The 24,324-nt window shown below is 38.8% G+C and overlaps 1 protein-coding gene across 4 annotated transcripts in view; it reads right to left on the bottom strand.

Annotated features, from left to right (window-relative positions):
- The window catches only part of RPAP2 (RNA polymerase II associated protein 2), a 100,426-nt gene that overhangs the window by 35,224 nt on the left and 40,878 nt on the right, over positions 1-24,324 (bottom strand). For all 4 annotated transcript variants that reach the window (XM_066268650.1, XM_066268652.1, XM_066268651.1 and 1 more), the window contains exons 10-11: positions 22,171-22,251; positions 7,369-7,437 (exon numbers count right to left, since the gene is read on the bottom strand). In XM_066268650.1, coding sequence (XP_066124747.1) covers positions 7,369-7,437; positions 22,171-22,251 — 150 coding nt within the window. The remainder of the gene's footprint in view (positions 1-7,368; positions 7,438-22,170; positions 22,252-24,324) is intronic.

The raw sequence follows: 24,324 nt of genomic DNA, 5'->3' as shown, positions 1-24,324 counted from the left end.
TAAAGTGCTGTTGTGTGCTACAATATGAAAGATCCTTGAAAACATGATTCAAGTGAAAGAAGCCAAATGCAAAACACCACAAATTATACGACTCCATCTGTACAAACTGTTCAGAACAGGTAAATCCAGAGACAAAGCAGATCAGGGGTTGCCAGGGGATCCAGGAAGAAGAAATTGAGACTAAGCTAAATCTAAGGTTTCTTTTTGGGGTGATAGAAATGTTTTGGAATTAGATTATGGTCACAGTTGTATAATACAGTGAATATACTAAAACCCAGTAATTTAAATTGTACACTTTAAAATGGCAGATTTTATGTCATGTGAATCTCTCAATAAAGAATTCATTTAAATATAAAAAAATTCCTAATTATAAGGAAACAAAAATTTTTTTTCAATGATTTTCTATTATAGTCTCAAATATTAAGAACTAAATTGGGAATGTTAAGAGAGAAAGGCTTTGGGATACTTCTGAGAACCAAGAAATTTCTAAGCAACCATCTTCATTTTTCACTGTGACTCACACATTTCTTTAAGGAAATTAGTGATGGGTGGGTTACAAAAAACAATATGCTGAGGCAAAAAGCCTTAGTCACATCTTTCCATTCATGCCTAGTACCCTAGGGAAGCGACTCTCCCGAGTGTCTATCCGGATGATGGTTACCTAAAGTGGCTGCCCATGTCCAGTGAAGGCTTTTGTTTAGTGATCATGGTTAAGTTGAGCTTGTTTAAATACCATTTCCCAGGACTTACATGCTACTCCCTGAACGACAGGAATACTCAAAGCTTTTAGGGGGAATAAACTATTGCATGGTCTCTGCCTAGGAAGTGGACCATAGTTCACTGGAAACAGACAGTTCAATAAATAAAATGAAAGCAGACATTTTTGGAGATGATCTTGAAAGCTTTCCATTAGAAAACATCAAAGGTATAAAAGTACCATCTATCCATGTTAGACTACCACAAGTCATTCTCTATCCTCTATTCTTTCTAATTAAAAAAATGTAAGCATTCATCTCCTTCATTAGATAACCAAATCATTTCCATGGAACACACTACATACCTCTCTCCCATCTACCTACTAAGAGACATTTGACTCCTATCTACAATTAACCATACATAGATCATCAGTAGTGGCCCATTTACAAAGGTTTCATATTAAACTTGGGTGAAAGAGTTACATATAAAATATAAGAAGCTTTGAGGAAACTGATACCCATTTCTGGTGTGTGGGCTACACCTAAAGAAAATCAGGTTCAGTCAATTTGTTTCTCCACAGCCTTCTCCACTGGCTTCTCTTGGGCTGTCAGCCTTGCTTGGGACCTTTCCCTAGGTTGCTCAGCTTTAGGTCAACATCTGCGTAATCCCCTCTTGTGTTACAGGCTCAAGTATAATAACAAAGGTCAAAGAAAACTGGGAAGTCTAAGAGCAAAGGGAAGAGTGAGGGAAGAAAAGGGACTGAGCAGAGAAAGAGGACCTATGGGCTACATATAAAATCTTTTTAAAAATTCCTGTTAAAATCTTTTGAAAGAAACTATTCTGAGTATAGTGACCAAGATTACAAGTGATTCTTTGGTTTTTGCTTTCCTATATTAAAGGCAAGATGATAATTATGAAGAATACAAGAACAGCTATATAATATACTATGAGGAGGCATCAAAAATGCACTTTAATGTAACTAATGATACTTTCTAGTTTGGTATATAAACACGTCAACATATATAAATATATATATTAAATAGTTTTACACAACAGGGTATATATGTACTAAAATATTTATAGCAGACTATCTCTATATATAGTTATACACATTTTATGAAAAATTATGCACCAAGACTGTGAAAAGAGCCCAAAATCTCATTAGAGCACTATTTATGTGGGAAAATCAGGTTTAGCTCTGTATTAGTTCAACATCTAGTATGTAAGAATAAAATCTGATAAAGTTCAAATAGGATATAAAATCACCATAACCAAGTGATTAAATAATAATACCAATGACCAGGTTTATTTCATTTGTAATTAATTATTTAAAAATAAAAAAGCTGGGTCAGTTATCACTATTACAGATGTTCTTCTATGTCAGCAGTTCTCAACCTGTGGGTTGCTGTTCTATGTGTAAGGAGTTCTTAATCTTTTTTTTATTTTTTTATTAAGTGAGAGGCAGAGAAGCAGAGAGATTCTTGTATGCCCCCAACCAGGGTCTATCTGGCAAGCCCCTATGCTCTGCCCATCTGGGGCTGCTATTCTTGCTCAGCAACCAAGCTCATTTTAGTGCCTGAGGTGAGGCCATAAGGCCATCCTCAGTGCCTGGGGCCAACTTTACTCAAACCATTCAGGCCATGGCTGCAGGAGGGAAAGAGAGGAGGGGAAAGGGTGGAGAAACAGATCATTGCTTCTCCTATGTGCCCTGACTGGGAATCAAACTTGGAACTTCCAGATGCCGGGCAGACACTCTACCGCTGAGCCAACCAGCCAGGGCCTTAAGAATCTTTAATTATAACATTCATTAAATAAAAATTACTAAAGGGACATTAATTCCTGCACTGTTAAATAATGTACACTGCTTAAGCTCTGCTTTTAATAGGTCTTTCTCTATGCTCTTATAACTATTTAGCATCTGAATACATAGTACAGAAATCAATAAATGTTAAAGTCCCACTTGGCCATTCAAGCCCTGTGAAAGTAGTGAGAAATCTAAATGAAGTGGGCATGGGTCATGACATAATTTTTATACACAGATGCATTTCATTGAGTATGCAAAGATCACATAGTGTAACAACTTGATTTGATCAACTTCTTAGATTTTATGGGTATAACATTATCATTAGTATACAATGATAAATTATACATTGTATTTCAAATTTTAAAAATGCATTTGTGAAACTATAAGGGAAATTACCAGGAAAAGATGATATGCTACAGAAACATTTTATTAACTTCTAAGAATACAGATGTGAAAATTCAAGACCCAGCTTTCTTTCTTTCTTCTGGACTATCACGTTTTGCTCAAAATGTTGATTTTTCCCCCCTTCTAACAAGAGTTAGACTTGAGCCAGTGTAGCAACACACTAATGAAATTATGTAAGTGTACACAGAGTGGGCAAAAGTAGTGTTACAGTGCCTGACTGTGATGGTGCAGTGGTTGAAGTGTCAACCTGGAGCGCTGAGGTCACTGGTTCAAAACCCTGGGCTTATAAGAAATGATGACATCGGATCATTTACAACAACATGGATGGACCTTGATAATATTATACTGAGTGAAATAAGTAAATCGGAAAGGGCTGGGAACTATATGATTCCATACATAGGTGGGACATAAAAATGAGACTCAGAGACATGGACAAGAGTGTGGGGGTTATGGGGTGTGGGGGAGGAGAGGGAGGGGATGGGGGGAGGAGAGGGGCACAAAGAAAACCAGTTAGAAGGTGACGGAAGACAATTGGACTTTGAGCGATGGGAATGCAGCATAATCAAATGTCAAAATAACTAGAGATGTTTTCTCTGAACATATGTACCCTGATTTACCAATGTCACCCCATTAAAAAAAATAATAATAAAAAAAATAAAGGAATAAAGTCTCTCTCTCACACACACACACACACACACACACACACACACACACACACAAAAACACACACAAAAAAACCCCCTGGGCTTGCTGGGTCAAGGCACATACAGGAAGCAATGAGTTGATACTTCCTGCTCAACACCCCCACCACACACACACATACACATCTTTCTCTCTCTAAAATCAATAAATAAAAAAAAGGGTAGGGTTACAGTTGTTGATATGGAACATTATACAATAATTAATAAATAATAAACTGTTTCATGTACTCCCAACTGTAAACCTACTTTTGCCACACCCGGTATGTACCCTTTTCTAAGTTTTCATGAGGAATTTTGAAAACAGCTCTCATGCATTAAACAAATGCTTGTAATAAAAAAACTCTGCAATATCCACATACAGGGAATAGTACCACTGTTATAACACTGAACATATTATGATTTCAGTGACTATAGCTGCCATTCAGAATCTTTTTCCTAGCTATTAAGACCTTTAAGACATTTTTTTAAACATAACTTCCAGAAATGCCCACAAAGAATAACTAGAAAAATTTCATTAAAAATTTGAGGGTAAATGGGTGTGAGGTTTTTCTGAATTAAAATTATTATTATTTTTTTTTGAGAGAGAGTCAGAGAGAGGGACAGACAGGAAGGGAGATGAGAAGCATCAATTCTTTGTTACAGCTCCTTAGTTGTTCAGTGATTGCTTTCTCATATGTGCCTTGACCGGGGGGCTCCAGTAGAATGAGTAACCCCTTGCTCAAGCCAGCAACCCTGGGCCTCAAACCAGTGACCATGGGGTCATGTCTATGATCCGATGCTCAAGCCAGTGACCCATTGCTCAAGCTGGTGAGCCTGCACTCAAGCCAGCGACCTCGAGGTTTCGAACCTGGGTCCTCTGTGTCCCAGTCTGATGCTCTATCCACTGCGCCACTGCCTGGTCAGGCCAAAATTATTTTTTAAAAAGATAATCCCATGTATGCCTATATTCAGTCTTAGTGGCAATAAGTTAAAAGCCTTAAAGGGTTGGATAACTACTCCACAAAAATGTATGAGTATGTTACCTCCTTTATATATGCATGTCTCTGTGGGTATCTAAAATCTCCATATTTTTCATTGTGTTTAAATGCTGGCCTTCATGCCTGCTTTTTCTTTTCCCAATGACAAACTGCGCTCTTAAGTAATTGTGAACTGTAAGAGGGGTGGGTGCAAATGGGAAGTATAATTACACTTCATAGAAGTCAATGGGATTAATTTTAACATGATAGGTACATATTTTAATTTTATCCCCATTTTGTATAATAATATTTATTCTGAAAGGGTGATAAAAAGACAATACTGAGAATGAAAGGAGGTGGGGGGAGACAGAAATATGAATAGCCAAAGGGGACTTTCTGAGGAAAGAGGAAATAAAAAAAATAATATGGGGGCAGGAGACAGAAGTCTTAAAAGATGATACTTAAAGAATGAGGAGATTCAGCTAGTGAAGATACAGAACCAAATGCTGAATGAATAGGATCAGTAATTAACTTATAATGCGGGCTTATGATAAAAGTTAGGGTTGTGAAAAAATAAGATTTGAAAGACAAAACCAGGAAAATTCCATTGCTGTTGCTACTTGGTACTTGTTAGGTCATTGGAGCCCATAGGACCCTAACTGGAAAGGATTTTACTTGTCTAAGTATCAAAAGGACCAGGACTAAGAGAAGATGGGTAGATCTAGCTATAGGGGTTAGGGAATAATAAAGCAGTAAATCCAAGGGAATGACAAATGGAAATTGTATTTACTGCTACAACCTCAAGGCTGATTCCACAATGTGAAATATACAATACATCTAAGGCGTGTATAGCTTGTTTCTTGAATTGAATTAAGTTACTATTTTTATGGGTCACTGACCCTTGAAATAAGAGGTTCCCTACACTTCATTCAAAGTTAGGAAAGTGAAATAGTGCATAAGAGGACTAGGAAAGCTTTCAGTATTTTTTTGCCATATGGGTGCCTCTAATAAAATCAAACACTAGTGGTTCATTTTTGTATGGAAAATCACGTGAAATTTTATGGTAGCCTTTATGATTTCATTTTCCACACTTTATTTGTTCCTTGCTATATATTTTGGAGATGTGGCAAGTGTTTGATAAAAAAAATGAGTAGGACCTAACATGTGTCCCTAGTAAGCAGCTGCTCATTAAGATAATATTTCCAGTTACTGGCTTAGAAAGCAAGATTCTGAGATTACTGCTGGACCTCGGCCTCTGACTTGTCAACCAAAAAAGTTACTTCCTCTTTAGTATAATGAATTGCAGAAGTACATTTAAACAGTTATCTGTGAGGGTTTATTAGCAGGCATAGGATATGGTGGGTGAGCAGAGATACTGATTTTTTTTTTTTTGCCAGAGACCAAAATATTTACCAATTCCATAAAATGGAAAGAACTTTCTGAAAAATTAATAAGATCTGTTTCACAAATAACCAATTCAACTGGAAAACTGAATAGTAGAAATTATAAAAGATTTGTTCTTATGGTTGATAAAAAATTTATAACAGGGCATTCAAGTAAAGTTATTTTCTGTGTTCTGATTTAATGAATCATGTGAGTTGTATCTGGTTGGGTGACACGAATGCCGGCTCAGTGAAGCCTACTCTAATGTCTCCCAGCACAGCCTTCCTTGGGACACAGTAAAGCCAGAATAATATGTCAGACTAAAGTAATATCAAAGAAAGAGAAAGCAGGGCTGGAGATGCTAGGAGGTTGGGCTCATAACACTTCTTGACCTGTGAGTGTCCAGCATGTATTCAAAGTCCTATGGGCTTCAATGACCTAACAAGCACCAAGTAGCAACAGTAACGCAGTAATGAATGGTCCTCAAAAGAAGACTTTTGCAATTCAAGCTGAAAAACACTACATTTACTAGACGGTTTTAACCCTGCTGAAGACATCCTTAGAAACCACTAGTGATTTCTTAAAAGGTGAGTGAGTACTAAATGTTTTATATATTCTTGTGTAGTATTTACTTTAGTTCCTCTAAATCTGTTTGATTTTAAAGCTATACAATAATTTGGAAAACAGAACTTTTCTGATGCTATTAATGGTAAAACATGTTGAAAAAAATGAAATAGCATTAGATATGTTGGTAAAAATACAGATTTAAAATAATGAAGCCCACTTAATAAAAAGCATTGTTACAAATGAAACTAAAGGACTATTCTGTGTATATTCCACATGGGGATGTTCTTTCCTTCAGGAAAAAAGATAGTAAAATATAAAGAAAATTATTACTGTTATCAAAATACAGCATATTTGGCCCTGGCTGGTTGGCTCAGCAGCACACAGGAGGTGACCATCTGCTTCTCCACCTCACCCCCTTCTCTCTCTCCCTCTCCTGTTTCTCTCTTCCCCTCCCACAGCCATGGCTCAAGCGGTTTGAGCGAGTTGCCCCTGGGTGCTGAGGATGGGTCCATGGTCTCTGCCTCAGGCACTAAAAATGGCTCGGTTGCAAACAACGGAGCAGTGGCCTCAGACAGGTAGAGCATTGCCCCCTAGTGGGCTTGCAGGGTGGATCTTAATCCTGGTCAGGGCGCATGTGGGAGTCAGTCTCTGCCTCCCTGTCTCTCACATAATAAAATAAAATAAAAAAATAAAAAACAAGAAAAAAATTACAGCATATTTCTTTACATAAAAGTTATTTTATTATAACAGAAAGGAAAATAAGGCATGTTTACAAAATCAATGAATAGCTCCATTTTCCCCTAATCAAAATTCTTAGTATTTAGCATTTAGAATTAAAATCTGAAAGAGTACTTACAAGGACAGCAACACCATAGCAATTAAGGTCCATTCTGCAGGTTTGTGGATAATATTTCTATTTGTTAATCTGAAAGACAATATGATAAAATTTACCAAAGGATTATTACATTTTTCTATTTATAGATAAGTCAGATTTATAACATCATGTGTCAAAGAGCACTCAATATGTTTTATTCTTGTTATATTTGATAGGAAACAGTCAATAGCATAATAATGTGGCTTGATATTCAGTATCTAATAAAAACTATCCCAAAAGTAAGTGCTATAGGCCAACTCTTATATATTTAAAACAATACTATTATTAGACAAAATGGAAATAAAGAAACAACATGGAAAATTTAATTGCATGGTTTACTAAAATGCACACATGTACACACCTCTCTATAATCATATGCTTTATGTTTTCCCCAACCAAACATTTTATTAAAGCTAACAAGGTAAGCAACTTCTGATTTTAATTTTATTTTATTTATTCATCTTACAGAGGAGAGGGAAAGAGAGAGAGAGAGAGGAGAGACAGAAGGGGGAGGAGCTGGAAGCATCAACTCCCATATGTGCCTTGACCAGGCAAGCCCAGGGTTTTGAACCGGCGACCTCAGCATTTCCAGGTCGACGCTTTATCCACTGCGCCACCACAGGTCAGGCTGATTTTAATTTTAATTCACCTTTTGGAGCTTTCTACCTTGTGCTAGGTTGGCAGTAGACGATTAAGGGATGTCATAATCCATAATTTACAGAAATGAACATTCACTTAATAAATTTTAAGACTATGTCTTTATCAAGAAAGCTTAACTTTTAAAAAATCAGTAGTATACCCTACCACTTAGCAGTTGATGACAACAAAATACATTGTAATAATCTTAGTTTATCAGAACACATTTACAAAGATCATTCTAAATAAAAAGTAGAAAATCAATAAGGAAAAAAAGCCAGTAATATTTGATAAAGAGCTGTTATGTATATAAAAAAATTCTTAAAATTTAACATTAGGAAAACAAACAGCCAAATTCAAAAATGGGCTAGCCTTGGTTAGGTAGTTCAGTTGGTTATAGCATGTTCCCATATGCCAAGGTTGCACAGAATCAACCAATGAATGCATAAATAAGTGGAACAACAAACTGATGTTCTCTCTCTCTCTCAAATCAATAAATCTTATTTAAAAAGGCCCTGGCCGGTGGCTCAGCGAATAGAGCATCAGCCCAGCATATGGACATCATGGATTTGATTCCCAGTCATCAGGGCACACAGGAGAAGCGACCATCTGCTTCTTCCCCTTCCCTCTCCCCTTTCTCTCTCTTTTCCCTTCCTGTAGCCAGTGGCTAGATTGGTTTGAGCATGGCTGAGTGTGGCCTGGGGCACTGAGGAAAGCTCCACTGGAGCGCAGACTCAGGCACTAAAAATAGCTCGGTACTCTAGCACCTGCCTGTGATGGGGTTGCTGGGTGGATCTAGTCAGGGCACATATGGGAGTCTGCCTATCTCCCTGCCTCTCACCTAAAAAAAAAAAAAAAAAAAAAAAAAAGAAAAAGCCAACTATCTTAATAGACACCTCACTGAAGATAAACAACAAATGAGCATGTGAAAAGATGCTCCATATCATATGTCATCTGAGAAATGCAATTTAAAACAAGGTATCATCACTATACAACTATTAGAATGGTCATATCCTGGACATCGACAAAACCAAACGCTGATAAGCCTGTGGAGCAAAAGGAACTTTAATGCATTGCTGGAGGAATGCAAAATGGTACAGCCACTTTGGAAGACAGACTGGCAGTTTCTCACAAAAGTAAACAAACTCTTACCATACAATCCAGCAATCATGTTCCTTGGTATTTACTCAAAGAAATAAAATCTTATGGCCACACAAAAATCTGCACATTGATGTTTATAGAATCTCTGTTCACAATTGCCAAAACTTGGAGACAAACAAGAGTCCTTCAGTAGGTGAATGCATAAATAAACTGTGGTATACCGTATTCAAACAAGGGAGTATTATTATTCAGCTATTAAAAGAAATGACCTACCAAGCCAGAAAAAGACATGGAAGTATTTTATATCCAAATTACTAAAGTGAAAGAATCTACTCTGAAAAGGCTACATCTGTATGATTCCAACTATATGGCATTCCTGAAAAGGTAAAACTATGAAAATAATAAAAAGATCAGTGGTTGCCTGGGGGTGGGGGGTGGGTATGTGGATAGGAGAAAGATAGATGAGTAGATGAGTAGGTAGAACAGAATGTAGGGCAATGAAAATTCTGATACTATAATGATGAATACATGTTATTATATATTTGTCCAAACCCATAGAATACATAAAACCAAGAGTGAACTCTGATATAAACTATAGACTCTAGCTCACTGTTTTTCAACCGCCAGTAATTTTGTGCCAGTCTGCGAAAGAGTTAACCACCTTAATGTTTGTATGATGATTAAAGACCCATTCAATGATCTTAGCTGAATTTGCTTATGCTAGGGTGATTTCTACCTTAGTGGTCCCTTAAATAATTCTATTTTCACTGGTTCCCAAGTGTAAACAGGTTGAAAATCACTGCTCTAGGCGATAATAATTTTTTCAATGTAAGTTCATCAATGTAGCAAAGAGTGTATATTACTCCCATGGGGAATGTTGATAATGAGGGAGGCTATGTATGTGTGAAATCAGAAGAAATATGGGGAAGCTTTGTACCTTTATCTCAATTTTGCTATGAACCTAAAACTGCTCTAAAAAAACATAAAGTCCTTAATCAAAACAGCCAGTAAGTAAATAGGGAAAGGATACGAGCAGGTGATTTACAGAGAAGGAACACTGAATGACCAGTAAACATCTGAAAAGGAGCTCAATCTCACTAGTTATATGGAAAATTAACATAAAAACAATAATTCATTCCATCACACTGGCAAAAATAAAATACTGACAATATCAAGCATTGGTAAAGACAAAAGGAAACAGTACTTAAAAATTTTTTTCCCACTGATTTGAGAGAGAGAAGGAAGAGAGAGGAGAAGGGGGGCAGGGAAGGAGGGGGGAGGAAGGGAAGAGAGGGTAGAAGGATGAGGGGGAAGGAGAGAAGCATCAATTCATTATTTCACTTAGCTGTTCCATTAAGTTGTATACTCACTGACTGCTTCCCCTATGTGCCCTGATGAGGATCAAAACCATATCTAGAGCACTGGATTGATGCTTTATTCATTGAGCCACCTGGCCAGGACTGAAGAAAAAGTACTTTTAACATACTGTTGATGTGAGCAATAGAACAACTTGCCAATATCTAATAAAGCTAAAAATGCATATAAGTAGCTTAGGTATTTATAGATATAAAACCTAAACAAGCCTGACCAGGCGGTGGCGCAGTGGATAGAGCATCGAACTGGGATGTGGAAGACCTGAGTTCGAGACCCCGAGGTCGCCAGCTTGAGTGCGGGCTCATCTGCTTTAAGCAAAGTTCACTAGCTTGGACCCAAGGTCGCTGGCTCGAGCAACAGGTTACTCGGTCTGCTTAAGGCCCGCGGTCAAGGCACATATGAGAAAGCAATCAATGAACTACTAAGGTGCCACAACGAAAAACTGATGATTGATGCTTCTCATCTCTCTGCGTTCCTGTCTGTCCCTATCTATCCCTCTCTGTCTCTAAATAAATAAATTAATTAAAAACAAAAATCTAAACAAACTCTCACTTATGAATGAGGAAATGTGTATGAAGATAGGGTGACGCTGCTTGTAATAAAAAGAAATAATACATTGTGGCAACTGTTAAGGAATGCTAAATAGCTGTAAAAATGAATGAACTAGTCATATATTTTGTTCATCATAATTTGAATGAAAGGTAGCGAGTATCACATTATTTATATAAATCAAGAACAAACTCAGTTATATTTATGTACACATATATGCTGTAAAAAGTCTAAAAACAAAGACTGGAAAGAAACACATCAAATTCACACTATCAATTGCTTCTGGGGAGGAAAGAATGGATTGGGAAAGGGAACAAAGGGAACCTTGCATTGCCTATTCCATCTGCCAGAAACTACCGTTCTCCAGATAAGTTTCCTTTGCATTAAGCCCTATCTGGACCACCCTATTGAAAAGTAAAAACTTTCTACCGCCAGCCCCAAGTTTCTGACTTCCTTACCTGCTATATATTTTCTTTTTCCCTTGTACCACTTACCATCTTTTTTCCCCCCCACTAACCTTATATTTTAACACACAATGATTGTTTATTATGTTTTCCCTGAGGGCAGGAATCCTTATGTTTTTCACCTACTCATTCCAAGTAACCAGAACAAGTGCCTCACAGTCAGCATTCAATTATTTTTTTTCTAAACAAATGAATTAACCTATATTTTATTTAAAAATGCACATCTGAATAAAATATTTTAAAATATTAAAAATTGTGTAGAGAATGTGCATCTTTGTTAATCTAATTTTTTCCAGTTAAATGTTTTACAATTTTTTTTTTCTTTTTTTCTTTTCTTTCTTTTTTTCATTTTTCCAAAGCTGGAAACGGGGAGGCAGTTAGACAGACTCCTGCATGCACCCGACCAGGATCCACCGGGCATGCCCACCAGGGGGCAATGTTTTACCCCTCTGGGGAGTCGCTCTGTTGCATCCAGAGCCACTCTAGCGCCTGAGGCAGAGGCCACAGAGCCATCCCCAGCGCCCGGGCCACCTTTGCTCCAATGGAGCCTCGGCTGCGGAGGGGAAGAGAGAGACAGAGAGGAAGGAGGGGGGGTGGAGAAGCAGAAGCAGGTGGGTGCTTCTCCTGTGTGCCCTGGCCGGGAATCGAACCCGGGACTCCTGCATGCCAGGCCGATGCTCTACCGCTGAGCCAACCGGCCAGGGCTGTTTTACAAAATTTTAAAAATTCTAGATGATACAAAAAGGAAGTACAGTGGTTAAAAAGGTTGACAGAGACAGACATGGATTCAGTACTCAGACCTGTCACTTAGGAGTGTTTTACCTTTGGCACAATAGCTGTAAAACATTTTTTAATTTAGTAAAACAGGAACAACAGTGCTGCCTACCTCACAGGGCTCCTGAGAGGATTAAATGTAGAAAAGGTGCCCATGCTGCCCAGTTCAATGGACATCTCTCAGTGCTCACCTTCATCTATCAGCAGCATTTGAAACAGTTGATAACCCACTTATTGGAATACTTTTTTCACGTAGTTTCCACCTGCCTGATTTTCTCCCTCACATTGGCATTCCTTCGTACACCTTTTTTTTTTTGTATTTTTCCTAAGTGAGAAGCGAGGAGGCAGAGACAGACTCCCGCATGTGCCTTCCAGGATCCACCCGCCAAACCACCAGGGGGCAATGCTCTGCCCATCTGGGGTCATTGTTCCATTGCAACTGGAGCCATTTTAGCACCTGAGGCAAGGCCATGGTGCCATCCTCAGCACCTGGCCAACTTGCTCCAATGGAGCCATGGCTGCGGGAGGGGAAGAGAGAGACAGAGAGGAGGAAGAGTGGAGAAGCAGATGGTTGCTTCACCTGTGTGCCCTGACCAGGAATCAAACCTGGGACATCACATGCTGGGCCAACACTCTACCACTGAGACAACCAGCCAGGCCTACACCTTTTAATTTTGGATTGCCCCAGTTCTCTCATCTCCTCAATATATGCTCATTCCCTTGATGTCACCCAATCTCACGGCCTTAATTATTAGATAACTATGTGCTAACAATTCTCAAATTTGTTGTTTTTAGCCTGGACCTCTTCCCTGATTCCAGACTCCTATATCTAATGGTCTGCTTAACATTTCCACTTGGATGTAAAACAGGCTTTTCTAAACAATACAGTCAAAACTGAGCCCCTCACCCCCTCCCAAAACCAGTTCTCCTGAAGATAGCTCTACCTCAGTAAATAGGAACCCAATACTTTCAGAATCCTCTTGCTCAAGTCAAAAATCTTATGGTTAAACAAGTCCTGATAGTTCTAACTTCAATAAAGAATCAGATTGAGGTGAGAGACGGAGAGGAGGGAGAGGGCGAGGGGTGGAGAAGTAGATGGGCGCTTCTCCTGTGTGCTCTGGCCAGGAATCGAACCCGGGAATCCTGCACACCAGGCCAATGACTCCTACGGGTCTACCATATCATGCTTTTTACTTAAAAAAAATTTTTTTTTTACATTTCTTTTGAAGGCTGATGAACAGGAGACACCACATCTTTTTCGCCTGCAAACTACTACCTTCTTTATTAGATCCAGCTAATAACACTGTTTTGTCTTTTTCCAAATAGCTCCAGATATATGGAAAAGATTTATATAGGCGGATGGGGATCCTCAAACCCCTCAGCGAGATCTTTTGAGCATGGCTTTTAAGATACCTAGAGGCAGAAAAAGCCCAATAGAGATCAGGGGAACTACCAGCCTTTAGGATACACCCTTAAAGGCTCCAACTCCCCAAAGGGGTCTCATAGGATGCCATCTGGGTCCTGCTTCAATAGTGGAAAGGAAGGTCATTGAGCTAAAGCCTGCCAGGCTTACATGCCTCTGCTGTGAGGAAACAGGGACACTGGAAGGTGGGCTTCCCCCTTGCTCCTCTAAGGGAGGGTTCAGTCTCTTCCAGCCCTGCTCCAGCCACCTATGACCTAACCTTGCCCAGAAAGCTGGGGTTTGCCACTGAAGGCTGAAGGTGCCCAGGGCCGTTGGCCCCATCTATGACACTGTGGACGAGCCTAGGGTATTTCTTCCAAGAAGCAGGTAAACTGATCTCATTTGCACAAGGGCCACTTAACTATGTTTTGCCTGAATAGTCAGGTTTTTTATTCTTCCTTCAAAGATCTCTGTTGTGGGTGTTGATAGTCCTATTTTGTGCTGCTTTGCTTAATATATAGTGTTTCCTTTATCCCTCCTACCTCAATGTCCCACTCATGTTTCAGGCTGGGACCTACTCCTAATTTAGAGCTCTCTTTCCCCCTTTTCCCAACTTGTATTATGAATTTACCTTTGCCACCCAGCTTAGTGTATCCCCTCTTTACCATGTCACAGTCGCAGAGCTCCAGGGAAAAGCAACCTGGTCTCAACTCTCCAGGCAGAGGAGAAGAGAAGCTCCATATCCACGCATGCTGCAAATGGCTTTTCCAGTCTACCTGAATCATTACCAGCTAGAAGCAGCAGTCACTGGGACTTGGACATGAGCTGCAAAGTATAGAATGGTGACAACAATTCCAGTGCCATGCGGACTTTTCCTGTGACAGCTCCTAACAGACTGAACTGTGGTTGGGTTGCATTTTTCAGGGATTTGGCATGGTGATGGGGCCAATTTGGACTTGGTGAACATGTTAAGGACACTACTCTTTTATGGATTCTTGCTGTATTGGCCAAGAGTTTTTGCTTAAAGGCTTTTAATCACTGTAAAAAAAAAAAAGAAGACTGGATAAAAAAGATAGGGCACATATACACCATGGTATACTATTCAGCTAGAAGAAATGACGACATCGGATCACTTACAGCAGAATGGTGGAACCTTGATAACATTATGCGGAGTGAAATAAGCGAATCAGAAAAAAAACAAGAACTGCAGGAGTCCATACATTGGTGGGACATAAAAGCGAGACTAAGAGACATGGACAGGAGTGTGGTGGTGATGGGGGATGGGGGGAGGGAAGGGGGGAGAGGGGGAAGGGTACAAAGAAAACTGGATAGAGGGTGATGGAGGACGATCTCTCTTTGGGTGATGGGTATGCAACAGAACTAAATGACAAGATAACCTGGAAATGTTTTCTTTGAATATATGTACCCTGATTTATTGATGTCACCCCATTAAAATAAAAATTTATTAAAAAAAAAAAGAATCAGATTACTTCTTTTTTTTTTTTGTATTTTTCTGAAGCTGGAAACAGGGAGAGATAGTCAGACGGACTCCCGCATGCGCCCGACCGGGATCCACCCGGCACGCCCACCAGGGGCGATGCTCTGCCCACCAGGGGGTGATGCTCTGCCCCTCAGGGGTGGCGTCGCTCTGCCGCGACCAGAGCCACTCTAGCGCCTGGGGCAGGGGCCAAGAAGCCATCCCCAGTGCCCGGGCCATCCTTGCTCCAATGGAGCCTCGGCTGCGGGAGGGGAAGAGAGAGACAGAGAGGAAGGGGGGGGGGTGGAGAAGCAAATGGGCGCTTCTCCTATGTGCCCTGGCCGGGAATTGAACCCGGGTCCCCCGCACGCCAGGCCGACGCTCTACTGCTGAGCCAACCGGCCAGGGCCCAGATTACTTCTTATTACCACCACAGCTTTTACTTTGATCCACATTTCTTGCATAGATTTCAAAAACAGCGTCCAAAAAGTCTTCTTGTCTCTGCATATCAACACATCCCAATAATATATTTTGTTTTTAAAAATTTACATATCCTGTTTATTACACTAGTTCCATAAGACAAGGAATTTTTGTGTTTTGTTCACTGCTTTGTTTGTAGCAAAACTGAATCTAACACAAAACCAAAAAAGGCCAATAAGCATGAAAGGAAAAACTGGCAAATACAATTAAATAGAAATTTCCTTTTCTATTATATTCAAATCCTCCAAAGTTAAGACAAATTTAAGATTTCATGAACTTCCTTACGCATATAGCAAATATGCACTGTATGCCTGCTCTGTTTAAACCATCGTTTCAGGCTCTTAGGAAAGTGTGACAAGTCTTCGCTTTCACTTCAAATACTTCTAGTGGTAGACAAGCAAACTTTACTTGCTCTCATATTTTTCCTTTTGCTGAGTCAAAATAATTTCAAGCAGAGATGCTGAGTATATTTACTATTGATGTCTGAGTGATAAATCAAAAATGAAAATAAAATATTTGATAGAAAGCATTGAAAAAGTTTCAAAATATAATTTGAAATTTAATATAGGGAAAAGGTTTGATTTACCACTGATAAAAAGAACTTTTGTGTCAAAATATAATTTTAATTCAAATTAGATTTGAAAAAGTATCTTGAGTCAACACTGAGGACAGTGAATAAAACCTAGCAACTTCTGATGGAACCACTATGACAGGTAAATCAATGTAACATTCCGGATAAATGGCTGTGATGTAATTCAGTGGAAAGGACAGCCCTAGTCACTGGGGAAAGATTCCTCAAAGAGCTGAAGAAGCTGCTTGATGTTAAGTTCTAACAGGCTTTCAACTCTGGCGCACATAAGAATCACCTGGGGGGCTTTAAAAAAAATACTAATGTCTGAGCCCAACCCCAACTAAATGAAACTCAGTCTGCAGGGGTGGAGTCAGGCATCTGTAGTTGTTAAAAGATCCCCAGGTATTTCTGATGCACAACTAGCTTGAGAATCACTGTTCTACAAGTTTCTATTATTGATTATCATTTCAAAGAGAAGGATATGGTTATTTTTTTTTTGTTGTTTTGTTTTTTTTTAAATTTTATTTATTCATTTTAGAAAGGAGAGAGAGAGGGAGAGAGAGAGAGAGAAGGGGGGAGGAGCAGAAGCATCAACTCCCATATGTACCTTGACCAGGCAAGCCCAGGGTTTTGAACCGGTGACCTCAGCATTTCCAGGTCGACACTTTATCCACTGTGCCACCACAGGTCAGGCGGATATGGTTATTTATGTCAACCTTTTCCCACTGCCAGTATTGACTGAAAAGCTTTTCGTCACTGTCATCAATATGCCATTTTTTCAGACTTTACTTACAAGCCATAGCCTGCAAATAGTCACATACTTGCTGAAGTCATCCTGCCAGAATCTGAAGACTCCAAGTGAGTTATCTTACCAGAGGTCATTCTGTACTCAATATTTTTCTAAAAAACAGCAAAGCCAATTCAGCCATTGTTATAAAAGCTATAGATTTTGACCTGCGGGTGCTAAAAGGTAGAGATTTGAAAAATAAATTAACAAGGTTTCTATAACATCCCCTACATCAAAATATTGCTTTGGGTCTTATTTCCCCCAAACTTTTTATTAAATTAAAAACATATAAAAGAATATAAAATGTATGACCATATACTCATCACTACTTTGATAATTTCAATTCCTGGCCAATCATGTTTTATCTACAATATATTACCTCATATTCAACATCCCCTAATCTGGATAATTTTGAATCAAATCTCAGACATCACACCATTTCAGTTAGGCTTTCTTTTATTTTATTTTAAAGTGAGAGGTGTGTGGGGGGGAGAGAGAGAGAGAGAGAGAGAAAGAGAGAGAGAGGTTCCTCCCGCATGTGCCCTGACCAGGATCAAATCAACAGAGATATATCCTTAGCAGCTAGAGCTGATGATGCTCAAACCAATCAAGCCACTGGCTGCAAAAGGAGAAGAGAGATGGGGGAGAGGGAGGAGAGGAGAAGCAGATGGTCGTTTTTCATGTGTGCCCTGACAAGGGATCAAAACCAGAACATCAACATGCTGGGTCAATGCTCTATCCACTGAGCCAGCTGGCCAGGGACAAATTAGGCTTTATTTTAATTTAATGCAAATATTTCAGAAAGTAACTGGAAAGAAGTTACAATAATAAGAATGACAGAAAAAGATGATAAAATAATTAGTGTGTGACTTGAGATTTCTCTCACATCCCTCATCTGTAAAATGGGATAACATCACTATTTTTCTGGATATTAAATGAGATAATATATGTGAAGTGCCAAGGACAACCTGATACACAGTGAGCACTGTAATGACATATACTGACATGGACCAAACATTATTAACAGAAGACCAAAAATAACATCCTGGACAGTCATTTCTAACCTGAAATACTGAAATTCCTAGAACATATGAAATAATGAGGCAATCATGCAATTGTAGCCTAACATTTTTCCCCCAATGGGTTTCTAGTAAGTTCTGAGAACTTCAAATAGTTTAAACCTACAGGCTATCCAATTAGCTCTATAGAAAAATAGCTCAAGAAAACATAGTTAAAGTAAATTAAATTACTTGTTAATATATTCTAAGTGAGTGGAATAAAAAATTAATTACAAAATTTGTGTTTGTAGTACAAGATCAAAGGTCTTATTCTAGTATCTCTTCTGATATGTCTTTAATGACTTTACCATTTTGCTCAGAATGATGATTAAATAAACACTATCTTCAAGAAACTGTAGGGGAAGTCCTTTACAAATCAATGAAACAGGGCACCTGGTTTTCATCTTCCTTCAGCTAACCTTTCTGTTAATATGATATTCATTTTCTGAAAAATTCTGAACAAACCCTAAACTTCAGTGCTTCTACACTGTGTATATTTATTCAAACCTTATCATCAGTGGAGACAGTTGAAAAATACATTTCCACCCCACTTTTGGATGTAGGGTTCTGACAGGTATGAGAAAGCACCTAAAAAACAAGTCTCTCTCTCTTCATCACCAATAGAAAAACACAGGAGTTCTACTTTGGTCTTGGTATTTGGTCCAAACTCTCTTTTGAGAGCAGTTAGTTAAGTCTTCAAAAGAAGACATAGGCCAATTTGAGCATCACCTGTGGCAGTTCTTTTTTAATTTTTATTAATTTTAATGGGGTGACATTAATAAATCAGGGTACATATGTTCAAAGAAAACATCTCCAGGTTATCTTGTCATTTAATTATGTTGCATACTCGCCACCCAAAGTCAAATTGTCCTCTGTCACCTTCTATCTGGTTTTCTTTGTGCCCCTCTCCTCCCCCTCTCCCTCCCTCTCCTCCCCCCCCAACCACCACACCCTTGTCCATGTCTCTTAGTCTCGTTTTTATGTCCCACCTATATATGGAATCATGCAGTTCTTAGTTTTTTCTGATTTACTTATTTCACTCTGTATAATGTTATCAAGCAGTTCTAAACTTGTATGTGATCAATGATCTTGTGATTGCATAGCTTCCATGATATCCAATGAGTGTAACAATCTCAGTAATGAAAACAATGATGTCATTCAAATTTATGGTAACTGCCTGAACATTCACTTTCAGATATAAACATTCTAGATGAAATGAAGTGAAAATATCCTTATGTAATCCGTTTTATGAGTCAAAAGCAGAATAAAATGCTGCAGTAATTAATAATGTTTATGAAAACTGTTAATTTTTATGTATAAACATTTTTGATTATTTAGGAAATAGATTGTTAATACTACCAGTAGATTTAATAGATTACTGTCTCAAGAACATTGTATCTTAGAAAAATATTTATAAAAATTCAAATAATGTAAAGGAATAATAATGATTTTGTCATAATTCAATCTTTGTAGAACTGCATTATGTACTAGCATTTATATTAAAGAAAATAACATTTAAGAGTTGTATTCCACCTGACCAGGCGGTGGCGCAGTGGGTAGAGCATCGGACTGGGATGCGGAGGACCCAGGTTCGAGACCCCGAGGTTGCCAGGTTGAGCGCGGGCTCATCTGGTTTGAGCAAAGCTCACCAGCTTGGACCCAAGGTCGCTGGCTCGAGCAAGGGGTTACTTGGTCTGCTGAAGGTCCACGGTCAAGGCACATATAAGAAAGCAATCAATGAACAACTAAGGTGTCGCAACGAAAAACTGATGATTGATGCTTCTCCATTCCTGTCTGTCCCTATCTATCCCTCTCTCTGACTCTCTCTCTGTCTCTGTTAAAAAAAAAAAAAAAAATTGTATTCCATGTAAGCCATAAAATTTTCAAGAAAATGTCCTATTGGGGAATTCTTCACATCTTGTGATGAATTAAAAACAATGCCCCCTCAAAATATCACGTTAAAAAATATATACAAATTACATAAACAATAGATATGCAATAATCCAAATATAATCTCTAATCAAAGTAATAAAAAATGTTAAGACGGCCCTGGCAGGTTGGCTCAGTGGTAGAGCGTCGGCCTGGCGTGCAGAAGTCCCGGGTTCGATTCCTGGCCAGGGCACACAGGAGAAGCGCCCATCTGCTTCTCCACCCCTCCCCCAGCCGAGGCTCCACTGGAGCAAAGATGGCCTGGGCGCTGGGGATGGCTCCTCGGCCTCTGCCCCAGGCGCTAGGAGTGGCTCTGGTTGCAACAGAGCAACACCCCAGAGGGGCAGAGCATCGCCCCCTGGTGGGCGTGCCGGGTGGATCCCGGTCGGGCGCATGCGGGAGTCTGTCTGTCTCTCCCCGTTTCTAGCTTCAGAAAAATTAAAAAAAAAAAAAAAGGTTAAGACAAAACTACAGAAAACTGAAGTAACCCAAACATGTTTTGTTTAGTCAAACTTCACAATTAAGACTCTAAGAATATCTAAGACAACTCCTATTGTCTTGAGTCTAAAAAGGCTAAACATTTAAAACACAAAATGTTAAACATGATCCTTTTCAGTATCTGCAGATGAAGAATGTTTGAGATTTGCCTAAACTATGAATCCTAGTTGCTTCTAGTAAATACCTTTGAAAACAGGTAAAACATTGAAAAATGTTTTCTAGTAAAAACATTGAAAAATGTTTTCCTGAACTACTTTGAGGCACACAAAAAGGTTAGTGATGTTATCAAATATGCTAGTTGAAAGTTAATGTCTACTTAGTATTTCTGATATAAAGTATGATAATTACAACATAAATCTAACAGCTCACAGTACCAAGAAATTGTTCCTGTACAATAATCTTACATTTTCTTTTTTTTTACAGAGACAGAGAGAGTCAGAGAAAGGGACAGATAGGGACAGACAGATAGGAAGGGGGAGAGATGAGAAGCATCAATCCTTCGTTGCAGCCCCTTAGTTGCAGCAACTTTGTTGTTCATTGATTACTTTCTTATATGTGCCTTGACTGGTGTATGTGTGGGGGGGCTGCAGCAGAGCGAGTGACCCCTTGTTCAAGCCAACGACCTTGGACTTCAAGGCAGCTATCTTTGGGCTCAAGCCAGCAACCATGGTATCATGTCTATGATCCCATGCTCAAGCCAGCGACCCTGCACTCAAGCTGGTGAGACCACACTCAAACCGGATGAGCCTGTGCACAAGCCAGTGACTTCAGGGTTTCAAACCTGGGTCCTTCACATCCCAGTCCAATGCTCTATCCACTGTGCCACCGCCTGGTCAGGCTATAATCTTAAACTTTTAAAATTTTACTACTACTGTTGACAACTATAAACCATAATGATAATTAATTTTTTGGATGAAATGATTCTTTTACTTTTTAAGTTCATTCTATGTTAGTGTTATCTGGCTTTAATTACAGGCAAATATTCACCTTAATATATGGTCATTGGCATTTGAAAAAAATGTATATTTGGTATACCTCTACTAATCAGTATTTGAAGGCCTACCCCTATGCTTCTTGGTAGGGAATCTAGTCTTAGCCGGGTTGAATATTTTTACCTTGATAGTTTTAGAAAAATCCCAATTGCTCTGCTTCACAATATTCTCTATTCTTCCTTTCTTTGTACTTATCACTTTAACTCTGTTCCACACAATATTACATTATCCACTGTTTTGTACTGTTCACTGTGCTGACCTTATCTTCTCACTGGAGAGTGCTTCCTTGAGGGCGGTAATTTAATATTGCATGATGCTTCTTTTTCACTGTCCATGGTGCCTAGCAAGATGCTTGTCATCTGATATGTATTTAGTAATTCACTAAGATCCAAGATGTTGTTGGCTAATCACCTTTATGTCTTAATATCATTTCCTTTATAGTTTTCGGCTATTGTATAAATAAACTACCCAAAGCTAAATATATCAAAGTCTGAGTAAATAAAGAATGGCACTTTATGAAAGACAGAAGTAATACTGTTTTGTAGTGGAGAAAATAAACACTGTATTTAGATCTAAGGCACTATAGGTAAGTCACTTTCATTCTTCATGCCTTTGTCTACCTATGAATTCTACAAAGCAATCACATTCAAGTTAAACTAACTGAGAAAGAAAATCATAATAATAACACCAACCTGAAAGTTCGAACAAGATTTTTAAGTTGTGTGTAAATATCTCCTAATGTAATCTGAAGAGGCCCCAAAAGTCCAGGCAATCTGAAAATAAAATTACATTTCTTTTAAAATATAATTTAATTATATCGACACATTTTTTAGGGGGCGGGGTCTTGCCTAAATCTGGATGTTCCATAGATAATAATGGCACTCAGGTGGAGGCAGTTAAATAAGCTAGGTTGTGAGTGGTGAGAAGTCATAAGGAAATACTTCATATCAACCCCACACTCCACTGTGTATTGTAGTTTATGCTACAGTGTGAGGCACTGAAACATAAAATTATTTTGGCTGCTATCTATATTCTTGTCTCCAGTTTTTTTTTTGTTTTGTTTTGTTTTTTACCTCTTTACTTTCAAATATTAGCCCCAATAGAAAGAACATAAGGCCAGGGGAACTGTCCCTCAAATGGTCAAATTTGGGAATGTGGCATATCTCTCATTATTAAATCCTTATGGTGGGAGTAAAAACTGGTATATTTCTGAAGAGCAAGTAGATAATATATATATTAACATTTATCTTCAAAAAATTTTTTCTTCAAAAAAATTACTCTATAGAAGTCATCAGATAAACATAAAAAAGACTTACTGCAGGAATATTTTTAGTAGTAAAAAAATGGAGACATGTTCATCAATATGCGATTGGTCAAATTATCACTGGGGAACAAAATTTTTGTTGCATCCACAAAAACACTTGTTCTTACCTAATTTGAGTGCGCTGATCTCAAATCTGACATTAGTTTTTCTCTGTAAGCTACAGGTTTTTTTTGCAATTCAAGATTTTAGGTTTTCATCTTATTGTAAAATTTTCAACATTTAGTTTAACATAATGAAGTAGAATGTCTTCTTGGGTATCATCTTTGTGAAAATATAACAATTTATATAATGCAGTAAATACACTAATACACTAAAAGATATGATTGCATCAGAATTTCTCTACAATTTCAAAATAGAACACATTAAAACACTTATTTTAATCATAAAATTTGCGCAAAACTTATTTAAACTCTATTCAGGCAAAAATTTGCGTTTATAGCTCTTGCATTTGTGTACTTGATGAGGACAATCTCGTTTGATGCTCCAGCAGTAGTCTGCTCATCACTAATAGATCCAAGATTTTCGGGAAACTTATCAAGGTGACTGTTCAGCAAGTGAATCTTAATGCTCATGTTACATCCAATGTCGCAGAAAGCCAACAGCATCCTTTGAACCAAAAGTTCATAGTTGCCCCTGGCCGGTTGGCTCAGTGGTAGAGCGTCGGCCTGGCGTGTAGAAGTCCTGGGTTTGATTCCCGGCCAGGGCACACAGGAGAAGCGCCCATTTGCTTCTTCACCCCTCCCCCTCTCCTTCCTCTCTGTCTCTCTCTTCCCCTCTCGAAGCTGAGGCTCCATTGGAGCAAAGATGGCCCAGGCGCTAGAGTGGCTCTGGTTGTGGCAGAGTGACGCCCCGCAGGGGCAGAGCATCGCCCCCTGGTGGGCAGAGCGTCGCCCCCTGGTGGGCGTGCCGGGTGGATCCCGGTTGGGCGCATGCGGGAGTCTGTCTGACTGTCTCTCCCGGTTTCTAGCTTCAGAAAAATACAAAAAAAAAAAAAAAAAAGTTCATAGTTTTCTGCTTTTTTGTTGCCAAGGAAGTCATGCTGCTTTCTCCTCCTTATTCATCTTCCTGGCAAATTCTTCGTCACGTATGAGGGTTTGAATTTGAGGTCCATCGAATACACCTGCTTTTATCTTCTTAAAAGACAAGGCAGGAAAAGCAAAAATAATATGTTGAAAGCATTCACTTTCCCTATTCAAAGCCTGAACAAGCTGCTTCATTAAGCCAAGTTTGATGTGAAGTGGGGGGAAAATGATCCTGTCTCGATTAACTACAGATTCATTCACAATATTTTCATCCCTACTTCCAGAGCTTCAGGTTTTGGCCACTCCTTCTGTGTCCGGTGTTTCTCCCAAGCTTGGCTGTCCCACAAACACAGAAAGCAAGAATACTTCGTGAAACCTCTGTTGTCCTAGCAGGAAATTTACCATTTTAAGATCCACACAAATGATCCAGTTATGTTCTTCATACTTCAGAAAGTCAAGGACAATTTTTATGTCATTATAATCTTCTTGCAGATGAGTTG

The sequence above is a fragment of the Saccopteryx bilineata genome, chromosome 3 (assembly GCF_036850765.1).
Source record: "Saccopteryx bilineata isolate mSacBil1 chromosome 3, mSacBil1_pri_phased_curated, whole genome shotgun sequence".
NCBI lineage: Eukaryota > Metazoa > Chordata > Mammalia > Chiroptera > Emballonuridae > Saccopteryx > Saccopteryx bilineata.
The sequence above is the reverse complement of the archived record's forward strand: the minus strand, read 5'-3'. Positions and strand labels throughout refer to the sequence as shown.